The 14,893-nt window shown below is 42.0% G+C and overlaps 1 protein-coding gene across 2 annotated transcripts; it reads right to left on the bottom strand.

The window, feature by feature from the left end:
- Positions 1 to 752: 752 nt before the first annotated feature.
- dnpep (aspartyl aminopeptidase) lies at positions 753 to 14,893 on the bottom strand. Of its 2 annotated transcripts, none has more exons than XM_078165962.1 (15): positions 14,783 to 14,893; positions 14,282 to 14,372; positions 9,246 to 9,334; positions 9,043 to 9,156; positions 8,631 to 8,756; positions 8,185 to 8,309; positions 7,950 to 8,034; positions 6,697 to 6,804; positions 5,275 to 5,352; positions 5,004 to 5,084; positions 4,736 to 4,896; positions 4,591 to 4,630; positions 4,412 to 4,513; positions 3,755 to 3,922; positions 753 to 1,073 (listed from the first exon to the last, which is right to left on the bottom strand). In XM_078165962.1, the coding sequence occupies exons 1-15, from the start codon at positions 14,786 to 14,788 to the stop codon at positions 1,023 to 1,025; spliced, it is 1,425 nt and encodes a 474-aa protein (XP_078022088.1). In that variant the 5' UTR covers positions 14,789 to 14,893; the 3' UTR covers positions 753 to 1,022. The 2 variants fall into 2 exon arrangements, with proteins under 2 accessions (XP_078022088.1, XP_078022087.1); XM_078165961.1 differs by lacking the exon at positions 14,783 to 14,893 and adding an exon at positions 14,646 to 14,776.

The raw sequence follows: 14,893 nt of genomic DNA, 5'->3' as shown, positions 1-14,893 counted from the left end.
ATCCTATTTTATTTTTATTTAATCTTATTTTATTGTTTTTTATTTAACGTAATTTGATTCAATTTTACTGTTATTGGTTTACCTTTTCAGTCTATCTTATTTTATCCAGTTTTTAGTTATTTTATGAATCTTAATTCTTATGTATGATCCTTTTTTAATGCTATACTTTTAGCATTATCATTTTATTCAACTTTAACAAAATCTTTTTCTCAGTTCTGAGTCACATCTTTGTGTCTTTCACTGCTTTATTCTTCATTTTATTATTTCATGAGGTTTAATTCTTAGTTTTAATGGATCTGTTTCTTAACGGTCAGTTACTGGCTTTGCTTTGTGTCTGTGGCTGCTGCCTCACACTTTGAGCATCACGCTGTGTTTCCACCTGGAAGGAAATGTGCGATAAAATAAAGTATTGCTTGCTTTTTGTTTGTACACTTTGTGCTGCACTTCTTGTATCAGAAGTGTTTTATGTGTTCTGATGAATCAGCTGATAAAGCTCAGAGTCTGCTGGACTGTGTGGACGCTGCACTTCTTGCAGTGTGGAGGAGTTCCCGTGTCCGGCCTCCTGGCTCGCTCGCTGCATCATGACGTGGATCAGAGGTCCGTCTCTCTGCCAAATACCCGTCCAGACACTTGGCAGCGCCGCACATCTGACTGTGTTTCACTAAGACTGAGGAGGTGGAATTAAATTACAGCAGCTTCTCCTGCAGGAGGAAACGGTCACTTATCAACAGAGGAGAAAGAGGAGACACAGCTGGGAGAGATTTAAATGTTTTATTATTTTCTAAAGAATTTCATACAAAGATCAACAAGTGCTTGTTTATGTGATTCTGTTTATTGGGAGGAGGATCACAGCGTCCTGCGGCCCGTCAGTGCAATGTCATCAAGATCAGTTTGTCATTCTCAACATGAGTGTGTGTCCGAACTGACACATGTTCTGATGTTGTCTCTGTGTCATGTGTGTGAGGTCATCACATGTTGACAGTGACGCCCTTTGTTTCCATCAATTCTGCTTCCTCACGGCTCTAGTCGACGACCAGCGCGCTCCTCACTGTGGGGAACAACTCGAAGAAGCCCTGCAGGAGGAAGCAGACAGGAAGCAGGAGCAGCGTTTAAATACACACACACACACACACACACACACACACACACACACACGAGTGAAAGGGAAAGAAAATAGAAAATAACTTCAGGGGCGAGAGAATGAAACCATTTAAATAAAATCAAAAACCAAAGAAGTTGAGTGTCATCAGGAGAAATTCACACTCAGTATTTAATCTGTGAATCACTCACAGAGACCTGATGAGATGTGACAACAATTTCCATCTGCAGAAAACGTGTGATGCAAAAGTGTCAGGAAACACGCTGATCATTTCCTTCCTCAAACATCTGCAGGAACCATTTAAAGAAATATGTTTGAGTCTAGCAGTCGCTGTCGATCAGCAAACGCTGTGGTGAACGTGCGGTTCAGTTTAGGAACAAAAACATTTGATAATGGTTTGAAAAAAGATGTTGTTTGGGCTTTAAATATCCAGCTTTGGGGGCACAACCTCCGGTGGAAATGCAGTGATGTCTCAGTAAAAAAACAATCGCTTGATGTTTGTACGGTGCCGAATAAACTGCTGGAAAAACAGTGACCATTCCCTACAAATTACCCAAGTTTAGGGGCTGAAAAGCTGCTGGAAACACAGTGACCGGTCCATAAAAATTATCCAATTTTAGGGTCCGAAAAGCCGCTTGAAAAACTGCCATGGGTTGCTATAAAAAAAACTAATGTAAGGGCTACAAAGCTGCAGGAAAACCAGTGGCTGTTGCCTACAAATTGCCCAATTTTAGGGGCTGAAAAGCCGCTGGAAACACAGCCTTGGTTTGCAAAAAAAAAAAAAACCTAATGTAAGGGATTAGAAGCTGCTGGAAAAACAGTGTCAGGTAACTAAAAAACACATTGGGGGCTGAAAAGCCGCAGGAAAAACAGCGACTGGTCCCTAAAAATGACCTGGGTTTGAGGGCTGAAAAACTGCTGGACTAACAGCCGTGGGTTGCAAAAACCCCCAATGTTTAAGGGATAAAAATCTGCTGAAAAAACAATGGCAGAAAAATGACAGGAAAAACAGCAACTGGTCCCTAAATGTACCTGGGTTTGGGGGCTAGAAAGCTGCATGAAAAACAGCTATGAGTTGCTAAAAAAACAACAACAACCCTATGTTAAAGGGGTAAAAAGACGCCGGAAGAAAAGTGACAGTTCCCTAAAAATTACCCACATTTAGGGGGCTGAAAAATCCCTGGAAAACTGCCAGGGGTTAATAAGAAACCCCCGTGTTTAAAGGGTAAAAATATGCTGGAAAAACAGTGATAGTTTCCTAAAAAATTACCCAGGTTTGGGGGCTGAAAAGCCGCCTGAAAAATAGCCTCCGGTTGCAAAAATAACTCCTCATGTAAGGGCTAAAAAGCTGCTGCAAAAACATCAACTAGTCCCTAAAAATGACCTAATTTTAGGAACTTTAAAGTCGCTGGAAAAACTGCCATGTGTTGCTAAAACACCCAACGTCTAAGGGATAAAAACCTGCTAGAAAAACAATGAAAGGTTACTAAAAATGTTTGGGGGCTGAAAAGCTGCTGGAAAAACGGCTGTTGGTTGCTATGATGCTAAGATGCTTAAGGGGTAAAAAGACGCTGGAAAACCAGTTAAAGTTCCCTAAAAATTAACCCACGTTAGGGGGCTGGATAAACTGCCAAGGGTTCCTACAAAAAAGGCTCATTAAGGGCTAACAAGCTGCTGGAAATAGAGCAACCAGTCCCTAAAGATGACCTGGGTTTGGAGGCTGGAAAGCTGCAGGAAAAACAGCAACTGGTCCCTAAAATGTTTAGAGGCTGGAAAAACAGCTATGGGTTGCTAAAAAAAAAAACTGAATGCTAAAAGGCTTCAGGAAAAACAGCGAGTTCCCTAAAAAATTACCCATGTTTAGGGGCTACAAAGCCGTGGGAAAAACTGCCATGGGTTGCTAAATCCCCCGTTGTTTAAGGGATAGAAATCTGCTGGAAAACCAATGAAAGGTTACTTAAACATGCACACGTTAGGGGGCTGAAAAGCCGCTGGATAAACGACTGTTGGTTGCTAAAAATAAACATGTTGAAGGAGTAAAAAGACGCTGGAAAAATAGCAACAGTTCCCTAAAAATTACACACGTTTGGAGTTTGTAAAGTCGCTGGAAAAACTGCCATAGGTTGCGGGAAAAAACAACAATGTTTAAGTGGTGAAAAGCTGCTGGAAATACAGCGACCGGTCCCTAAAAATTACCCACGTTGAGAGGCTGGAAAAACAGCCATGGGTTGCTAAAAACAACAACGTCTCAGGGGTAAAAAGAAGCTGGAAGAATAGTGACAGGTCACCTAAAAACACCCACGTTTAGGAGCTGAAAATCTGCTGGAATAACAGCGACAGTATCTTTAAAATGACCCATGTTTACCTGCGAATGTCTTAAATGATTAACATAGAAAATATTAAAAGATACAAAAAAATGTCCGTCACAAGCTCCCGGAGCCACGGTGATGAATAGTTTTGGAACGAAAGTCAAAATATATTCAGTTTATGATGAAATCAAACAGGAGAAACAGCAAATCCTGTCGTTACAGAGACTTTAAAATCAAAAATGTGGTTATTGTGTCAGACGCTCTGTCAGAGGTGTTGATTCAACTCTTTGGTCGATTCGGAGTTTTGTTTTCATTCGACTGAACACAGACGAGACGTGTGCGTTACCTTGAAGAGGGTGGTGCTCTGCAGGACGCTGGAGGTGCAGCACATCTCTCTGATGGAGTGCATGGACAGCTGCGGAGCGCCGATGTCCACCACGGGGACGCCGAGGCGGGCGGCCAGGATGGGGCCGATGGTGGTTCCACAGGGGCTGTCGTTACGCACCATCACGTCCTGCAGGGAGAGGGGTCACAGGTCAGTGTGTCTGCCTCCTAGTGGCCATTAGGAGGAACATGCGAGCACATGAACTTTAATCTGCCGCCACATGACTGAGAGTATTAAACTCTACAGTAACTTGCTGGAGCTGCTCCGTTATTAAACCTCAGCTGAGCTTATCAGCGGCGGCGAGGCAATCTGTGTCGTGACTCCTCCGCAGCCGTGGAGACAGAAATGTATTTCCACCTCTGTTTATAATCACACTTGATTGACTGCTCTTGTTTTCGTCCCTGTGTCTTTATTTCACACATGGATTCTTCCCTCTCCCTCTCGCCGTCGTCCTGGAGCGGCTCGCCACGTTGCTAGGAGATCTGTGCTCGCTGCCGAGTGACACACACACACACGCACACACAGACATGAGGAGCTGCTGAGCCTCCGTCTGCAAACAATGCATCCATAACAACCCACACACACACACACACACACACACACACACACACACTGTACCTGCAGAGGCACGCCGACCCTGCTGGCGACCTCTCTGACCACGGAGGCGGTGACAGCTGTGGTGGCGTAGCGCTGGTTGCTGTTGAACTTTAACACCGGGCCCTGAAAGACAAACAATGTATTGTGTGTTTGTGTTTTGTCGTTTGTAAACGAGTGAATAAATGAACTCATGTTTTCACCTTGTGGAAAGAAGGACGGTGGTTCTCCTCGTGCTTCTCCCTGAGAGAAGGGAAATCAATACGTTTGATTGGAAAATTGGAAAACACACAAAACAGATACTGTGTGTGTGTGTGTGTGTGTGTGTGTGTGTGTGTGGGCACTGACTGGTAGTTTGGGTGCACGGCGTGCGCCATGTCAGCGCTGATCATGAAGGACAGCGGCGCAGCCTGCTGGAAGGCGGTGAGGTTGGAGGGGGAGGAGGCGAGGCGGCTGAGGATGAGCTCCGTCAGGTTGGACTGAGCTCCCTGAGCGCTCTCTGACCCCACCTACAGGACACACACACACACACACACACACACACACACACACACACACGATGTCACAGGAGCTCAGACAAAGAACATACAGGTGTTTATTTCCAGTGTGTCGTCACCTCTTCGTTGTCGTACAGTGTGATCATGCGCACGTTGGGATCTTTGGCCAGAGAGTCTCCAGAGCACGACTCCATCAGCCCCTGAGAGACGACAGAGCGCGACAGGAAGGAGGAAGTGAGGGTGTGAGAAGAACCTCACTCTGAAACGTCAAGCTAGGAGCGACTACAAACTACAAACGTTTCAGATGTGTAACACTGCTGCTGAGAGTTTCAATAAAAACAAGAAAACAGACGAAAGCTCTGATGAACAAAGAGAAAGGTGCAGTGTGACCTGCAGGGCGCAGTAGCAGCTGTGGAGGTTGTCCAGACGAGGGGAGTAAATGAACTCCTCATACACACCTCCCAACGCCTGCAGAGGAAGAGGAGAAGAAGAACAGGATGCAGCGTTAAAGTCTTTGTCTGAGAGGGATATATATTTACTTTAAACTTCACATTTTACAGTAAAATATTGTGATTTGATTTTTTTTTATTTTACAAGGAAATATTGTGATTTCAACTTTACATATCAGAGGAAACACTGTGCATTTGATTTCACATTTAAAAAAGAAATATCATGCATTTAAGTTAACTTTTAAAAAAGAAATATTGTGTATTAAATTTTACATTTAAGAGGGGAATATCATGCATTTAAGTTAACATTTAGAGTGAAATATTGTGCTTTACACTTATTAGAGGGAAATACTGTGCATTTAATTTTACATTTTAGAGGGAAATATTGTGCATTTAATTTTACATTTAAAAAATAAATATTGTGCATTTAATTTCACATTTTAGAGGGAAATAATGTGCATTTAATTTTACATTTAAAAAATAAATATTGTGCATTTAATTTTACAAATAAATATTGTGCATTTAATTTCACATTTTAGAGGGAAATAATGTGCATTTAATCTTACATTTAAAAAATAAATATTGTGCATTTAATTTCACATTTTAGAGGGAAATAATGTGCATTTAATTTTACATTTAAAAAATAAATATTGTGCATTTAATTTCACATTTTAGAGGGAAATAATGTGCATTTAATTTTACATTTAAAAAATAAATATTGTGCATTTAATTTCACATTTAAAAAAAGAAATATTGTGTATTAAATTTCACGTTTTAAAAAGAAATATTGTGCATTTAATTTTACATTTTAGAAATAAATATTGTGCATTTAATTTTACATTTTAGAGGGAAATATTGGGCTTTGAATTTCATATTTTAAATTGTAATATTGTGCATTAAATGTCACATTAAGGGGGAAATATTGTGCTTTACAGTGAAATATTCCATATTAAATTTCATACTACACAGTGAAATATTGTGCTTTACAGTGAAATATTCCATATTAAATTTCATACTACACAGTGAAATATTGTGCTTTAAATGTCACTGATTAGAGGGAAATATTTTGCATTAAATTTAATATTTTAGAGTGAAACATTTTGCTTTAAACCCACAATGGAGAAAAAATGTGCTTTAAACATCACGCTTTACAGGAAAATATGGTACTTTGAACTTCACATTTTAAATCTAATCCTCCACAGTTATTCATTAAATAAATGATTAAAACACAAGTGGACTCTGTGTTTTTGCATCATTCATTAATATACGACACTCTGCTGGTCGAGACAGATCGCTGCTGCTTCAGGGGCTGCAGTGGATTATCACAGGTGACAGGAAGTCAATGGTTTACTTGCAGACTCACCGCAGGCTGAGTGTCGGCCAGACAGAGCTCAAAGTCCAGCAGGTCTTCAGGCTTGACGCCCAGCTCTGTACACAGCACCTTCACCAGAGCTGGGTGGTGTTTCTCCGCCTGAAACATTTGGTTTGGTTTATGGACATTTTCAGGGAACACATCAATCACTTAGTTTAATGCCCTTCTCCAGACAAGTACACTACACACATGTAAATAAATACCTCTATAAATGGAGAGATGGAGATAGTGACAATAAAAATTAAGACTTCTAAATAAAAACAAAAATAAATAAAAATAATAAGATAAAATTTAATAAAAAGGGAAATTGTAATAGTGATAAAAAATTTAATAAAAAAGGCTGAATTAAAAAAGAATTAAAATAAAAATAATTATAATAATAATAATATTTACAATAAATAAAGATAAAATAAAGATAAAAATGAAAATATAGAGAAAGTAATTTTGATAATAGAAATTAAGAATTTGAAATAAAAACAAAAATAAATAAAAATAATAAAATACAATATAAATAATAAGATAAAATTTATTAAAGAGAAATTGTAATAGTGATAAAAAATTTAATAAAAAAGGCTGAATTAAAAAAGAATTTAAAAATTAATAAAAACAATAAAGATAAAATAAAGATAAAAATGAAAATATAGAGAAAGTAATTGTGATAATAGAAATTAAGTGACTTAGTGATTTAAATAAATCAAAATTAAAATAAAAAATAACAATAAATGTATAAATAATGTAAATAACAAATAAGATAAAAAAAAAATAATTAAAATAATAAATATCAAAATAATTGTAAATAATATTTACAATAAATAAAGATAAAAATGAAAAATAGAGACATGGTAACTGTGATAATAAAAAAATTAAGTGACGTAAATAGTGATTTAAATAAATAAAAACTAAAATAAAAATAATAATAATAAATAATGTAAATAATAAATAAGATAAAAAAAATTTTAAAAAAAGTTTTAATAGTGACAACAAAAAATAAATTAAAATAAAAAAATAAAAAATAAAAAGGCTGAATTAAAATAATAAATATTAAAATAATTGTAAAAAATATTTACAATAAATAAAGATAAAAATTAAAAAATAGAGAAATGGTAATAGTGATAAAAAAATGTAGTAAAGCCTTTAAAAATAAATAAATAAAAACAATAAAAATATACAAATGTGACAATAAATACATTTACAATTTAAAAAAAAAGATAAAAATGATAAAATGATAGATGATAAAAAAATACCGTGTTGGCAGCAGCGGCAGCGTCTCCGGAGGACGCACAGCCCGTCTCCAGCTCCTCCTGGACCACGGTGGCGATGATGGGCACGCTGACACACAAACACACATTTAACTGAGCTGACACAAACTCCACAGTCACACTGAGCTACAACACGTATCCAGGCAGACACAGATGAGTTCACTGAAAAACATTTCATGTCTAACACATGTGAAATAAACTGCAGTGTGTTGTCACTGACAGGTGGTTCTCCTTGTTGGGGCCGAAGGAGTCGTTGACGTCTCTCTGCAGGTGGATGGCCAGGTGAGGGATCCTGAGCAGAGGCCTGGACACGTGGAACAGCCTCTGGACCAGCCGGCCTTCGTTCTGGAGGAGGACAACATTCAGTAAGAGAGGATGTTTTGGTCCTCAGATTTAGCTGCAGAGTGAGCGCTCCTTGCCGCAGACGCAGACCCAGGATGAGTCGGAGTGACACGGAGGCAGCTGCCTGGAGAATGCCGTCGAGATAACGTTATATTCTGGCGTCTGTTTGATATCGAGCATTGAATGAGCGTCACCGTCACCCTGAGCGTCCTGATCAGGGGTTGTTGCTTTGCAGAACAGTCTTGCACGATGTGAAAGCAGCATACTCGTGGTCAAACTACAGAAATACTCCTGATAATAAAATACTGATAACAACCCCGGTACCTTGACCATGACGCGGCCAGCGAGGGTCAGGTCCCGGTCGAACCAGGTGTTCCAGATGCCACCGCCGTAGCACTCCACCCCGACCTGCAGACAGCCCTGCTTCGTCCTCTTAGACCTCGGCTTCACCTGGAACACAAACACATCATCTCATCACAGCGCTCCTTGTGCTTGATGCTGAACTCTCTTCTCTCAGATTTCACAACATTTACTTCTATTTTTCCTTTGTTGCATCACACACAATCACTTCCCGCCGTTCTTCAGCGACTAATGTAACAAACAGGACGCGGCGTGCTGCGACGGGAAGATTAACACTGACTGTAAATATGTGTCTTCTCTCCTATCCCGACTGCTTTCTGGGGCTGTGAGGAAGGTGAAGATGAGGATTGACAGGTGGAGGTGTGCGAGCTCTCACCCGGAGGCAGGGGCTGTCTGTGTGGGCGCCGATCATGGAGAAGCCGTTTCCTGGCAGGTAGCGTCCGCCTACAGCGAAGGCGATGAGGCTGGAGAAGTTCCTGGTCACAAAGTACTGAAGGGAGCAGAGAACAGGAGTTATACATCATGACTTCAGCTCACGTGACCGTTCTCGCCCCTCGACGACCGTTGACCTCCACTGACCTTGCTGGACGGCTTGATGTCCCACTGCTCCGTCTCCTTCAGCTCGATGAAGCCCGCCTGCAGCAGACGCCGCTTGCATTCTTCCACCACTACAGGGACGAAGAGGAGAGGAAACGTTTGTGCTCACTGGAGCTGGCTGAGTGGTGATAAAATGAATTTAACCTCGTTACCGTTTCTCATGACTTTCATCTTTTCAACAGCGACTGGAGGACTGAGTCTGTGAGGCTTCAACACTAGACTGGGGCGCCACCTGACACCAGAGGATGCTCACTTTGCACTATATTCACAATCTTCAAACTCCCCCGCAATTTATTTGCAACGTGCATCGCAATGTTTTTGAAAAGCTGATGTGAACTCGGACATTTCAGGCTGCAACAATCCCAAACAAATAAATAAAATAAAGATGGACGACATGACCGCTCCCTGAAAGTGAAGCCGAAACATCTGGATCGCCCCCTGGTGGCCGGCTGCAGTACCGGCTGTACACTCAAAGTACATGTCAAAGAAATTTTTCCAAAAGGTGGTTTCTGTTGTTTTAGGTTGTTGAAGGTTTTTCTGACATCATGATTGACAGTTGCGTGTCAGTTGGTGTGCCGTATTCAGTGACGCTGCTCGGTATTGGTCGGACAAACTATGGCGATCGCGACTGCGCAGACTCCGCCTTCAAATGACAAGCTCTTATTTTCGCCTGTGTGCAGCTGCAACACTCGGGACAGTGTCTCACAGGCTGCAGCTGCACCCACAGCAGCACGACAGCTCCTCAAAGGTGGAGGCTGCTGTTAGTTTAGGAAGCGCTGGATGTGATGTGTAGCAGAGTTTTCTATGAGCACAGCATTTTAATCGCTGATATTAATATAAATTAATTACGCAGCGCACTGACAGTAAATCTGAAGAAGACAAATGTTGTAAATGTTGAAAATAATCCCTAGAAATTCAACCTAAAACAACACATCAGGGTTTGTCTTCCATCCCTGACCTGATGTTCCTGCACACTAACAGTTTCCTTCGTGCTGCTGTCATGCTCGTTAAAGACGCGCTCTGTGGGGCGGCGGAGGTCAAAGTGCAAAGGTAGCAGACATTATGAAACATCTGTTCCATCTGCACACACTTTATCTTATCTGGAGCTCAAAGTTGTCTGTTAACATGAACAGCGCCTTCTTAACGCTGACACACACACATCTCTTTGTTCTCACACTTGATGATGAACTTCATATCAAATCTCTCTCTTATCGAACACGAGCTGCTGAAGTGCTAATTTCAGATTGTATAAACTGAGCAGGGTGTGATGATGTCAGCAGAAGTTTAAACCGTGGAAAGTTGTGGTGATGCGTTTATGTCCAAGCATTTTGTTGGAACAACTGATAAGACACTACGAGCACAAACTGTGACAGGAGTCAACATCAGACGGAGACACTGGATCCCTGAAATAAAGCACCACATATTAAATACCAAACTGAGGCACAGACTCGATGCTTCGCACACGCTCACAGTTGATTTCCAGTCTTGCTCCTGACATGCAGAGACTTCTCTGAATCTCTTGATGATGTTTTGGATTGTAGATGGTGAAATCTCTGAATTCTGCGCCTTGAGAAACATGTTCTTCAACTGACTGTTTGCTCGCACAGTTTTCACAACGCGGTGAACAACCAAGTCTTTCCAGGATCCTTTCACACCTGATCATCTAATCTGTTACCTATTAACCCGTTTATGTGTCAAATGTTCCAAACTGGTCCAGGTCTGAGTGAGACCGCTGCAGCCCGCTTCAACCACTTGGGGCAATTGTGCATCGTCACTTTACATCCACAAAAAAAATGTTTTTGTCACTGACAGGCTCAGGTTGTTACTCTAAGTGTCTGACAACATTATGAAAGGATCCCTACAGAGATAGAGCTGTTTGTTTAACCAGAAACAGCCCCAAAATCACCATCACCAAACCCACCAGACTCCAGTTAAAGAGGCAACAGACAGCGTCTTTTCCTAAATATATCATGATGAAAATAATGTGCGTTGCACAGGGTAGTGTCCACAGTAAAATCACACTATCAGCGTTTCCATAGGTTACTTAGTGGCTGTGTAAACTCTGCAATAAGCTTCTGACACCGGGGTGAAATTTCGCGGAAAAAATTTGCTTTACAGCAGGAAACGCTTCAGACAAGACAAGTAAAGGCACAACACAACAAGACACAACAAGACAAGACGAGATGAAGTGAGACCAGACAAGACAAGTAAAGACACAACAAGATAAGGCGAGACAAGACACGTCAAGACATGACATGACACGACAAGACGAGATGAGATGAAATGAGACCAGACCAGACCAGACCAGACAAGACAAGACAAGTAAAGACACAACACAACAAGACACGTCAAAACACGACATGACACGACATGACACGACATGAAACGACAAGACGAGACAAGATGAAATGAGACCAGACAAGACAAGTAAAGACACAACAAGACAAGGCGAGACAAGACACATCAAGACAGGACACGACATGACATGACGAGACGAGACGAAACCAGACAAAACAAGTAAAAGACACAACAAGATAAGGTGAGACAAGACACGTCAAGACACGACATGACACAACAAGACAAGATGAGATGAAATGAGACCAGACCAGACAAGACAAGACAAGTAAAGACACAACACAACAAGACACGTCAAGACACGACATGACATGACCAGACCAGACAAGACAAGAAAAGTAAGGACACAACACAACAAGACACGTCAAGACACGACATGACGTGACCAGACCAGACCAGACAAGACAAGTAAGGACACAACACAACAAGACACGTCAAGACACGACATGACATGACCAGACCAGACCAGACCAGACAAGACAAGTAAAGACACAACACAACAAGACACGTCAAGACACGACACGACATGAAACGACATGAAACGATGAGACAAGACAAGACGAGATGAAATGAGACCAGACAAGACAAGACAAGTAAAGACACAACAAGATAAGGCGAGACAAGACACGTCAAGACAGGACATGACATGACATGACGAGACGAGACGAAACCAGACAAGACAAGACCAGACCAGACAAGACAAGTAAAGACACAACACGACATGACGAGACGATACGAGACGAAACGAGAGCAGACAAGACAAGTAAAAACACAACACAACAAGACATGTCAAGACACGACATGACAAGACCAGACAAGACAAGCAAAGACACAACACAACAAGACACGTCAAGACACGACACGACATGACACAACGAGATGAGATGAAATGAGACAAGTAAAGACACAACACAATAAGATAAGGCGAGACAAGACACGTCAAGACACGACATGACATGACGAGACGAAACCAGACAAGTAAAGACACAACACAATAAGATAAGGCGAGACAAGACACGTCAAGACACGACATGACATGACGAGACGAAACCAGACAAGACAAGTAAAGACACAACACGACATGACGAGACCATACGAGACGAAACGAGAGCAGACAAGACAAGTAAAAACACAACACAACAAGACATGTCAAGACACGACATGACATGACAAGACAAGACCAGACCAGACCAGACAAGACAAGTAAAGACACAACACAACAAGACACGTCAAGACACGACACGACACGACACGACGAGACGAGATGAGACAAAATGAGACCAGACAAGACAAGACAAGACAAGTAAAGACACGTCAAGACAGGACACGACAGGACATGACGAGACGAGACGAGACGAGACGAAACCAGACAAGACAAGACCAGACAAGTAAAGACACAACACGACATGACGAGACGATACGAAACGAGACCAGACCAGACAAGACAAGACAAGACCAGACAAGTAAAGACACAACACGACATGACGAGACAATACGAGACGAAACGAGACCAGACCAGACAAGACAAGACAAGTAAAGACACAACACAACAAGACATGTCAAGACACAACACGACATGATGAGACGAGATGAGATGAGACCAGACCAGACAAGACAAGTAAAGACACAACACAACAAGATAAGGCGAGACAAGACACGTCAAGACATGAGAAGACAAGACGAGACGAGACGAGACGGAAAAAATCTGCTTTACGGCAGGAAACGCGTCATGTATTGCGAAACTGGTCGGTCAGCCAATCAGGGACTGGAGCTGGTCCTTATGAGGAGTTGGGCATGAGATAGTTGAGTCACGAGCACAATGGCAGACGGACAAAGTTTGGAGACAAGTGAAAAACGGCCTAGCAAAAGAAAAGGAGCTCCTCTGTGTGAGGAGGCAAAGAAGAGCAAAAAGGAGAGTGATAAAAGAAGAGGAAAAACAAGAGTAAACCTCAGTCAGGCGTTCAAGAGATGGAGGGAGCTCCGTGACCAAAGAGGCTTCAAAACCCATGTCCAGCTAGCTTTCTTTCTAATGGATCAGTAAGTAACACGGCTAAATGTTAGCTAGACCAGAGAGGACTGTACTGTACTGGCTGCTAGTTCATTCCTAGCTGGCCAGCATCGCAAATCGCCGCAACCAGGGAGCGGGTAGCGAGTGTTGGTCGGCTGACATCCTGGTTGCCATTCTACGGCAGCCTGATAATCTGATAATTGTTGCTCTCGGTGTCTTTACTCATTTATTTAGTAGAGTGTCCACACACCTTCTCATTCTACATATACATAGAGGTATACTGGTGGCTTTACAGCCTACATTTTATTCATTATCTCTGATCCCTACGCTCAATTTGGTCGTTGCCACAGTGCGACGCAACACCACTGACGCTAGGTGGCGCCAAGCTAAAAAACAAATCCTACGTGTTGCCTCTTTAAATAAACAGTGATTTGGTGATGGTGACTAGAAAAACAACTTCCTGCGCCATACTGTGAGTACACGTTACTGATTACATACTTTTACTTAAGTATATCTAAACGCAGGACTTTAACTTGTAGTTGAGTACTGTCACAGAGTGGTGTCAGTACTTTTACTGCAGGAAAGTATGCGAGTACTTCTTCCACAGGACAGCCCATATTTATGCTGTAATAGAGTACTAAGGCACAAACGTTACCGTGATACGGAGACACTCCTCTGTTGACAAACTGCAGGAACTCTTTGGCTGCGGACTGCACGGCCTCTTTGGAGCTCTTCATCCTCAAACACTGGAGAAAGAAAAGAGAAACAGCTGAGGAAAGCTAACAGCTAGCAGCTAGCAGCTACTACTTCGGGCACTAATCGCGAGATTTCAGCCTGTCTCGCTCTGCTGCTCCATAACTCAAACATATAAACAACTTAATACCGACCAGCACGGTTAAAGCAGTAAAGTAACAAATATCTCGCCGCCTAAATGTGTCATTAAATGACATTATTTGGCAAAATCCAGAGCGTGTCCGATAACGGACGCACCGGCGCTTAGCTAACGGCTGCTAGCTAACCTGCAGGGGACAGCTCGAGCTCTGCGCCTCTCCTTCTTCGCTCCTCTTCCTCTGCTGGCCAAAGTCAAAGCAGCTCTCAGAGAGGGAGCAGCACCTCCACATGCCGCGGACACAATAATCATTTTTATGGCTCTCACCTGCATTAATTGCACTTTCAAACTCTGGACTCCGGAGCGGCGGCTCGTTGGTGACAGGCAGACACGGACCAGCAGGGACAGAAGGAGTCAGTGTCTGAACGGACACAGCGC

Source organism: Epinephelus lanceolatus, chromosome 24 (genome assembly GCF_041903045.1).
Source record: "Epinephelus lanceolatus isolate andai-2023 chromosome 24, ASM4190304v1, whole genome shotgun sequence".
NCBI lineage: Eukaryota > Metazoa > Chordata > Actinopteri > Perciformes > Serranidae > Epinephelus > Epinephelus lanceolatus.
Note: the sequence above shows the minus strand (reverse complement) of the source record. Positions and strands in the feature narration are given on the sequence as shown.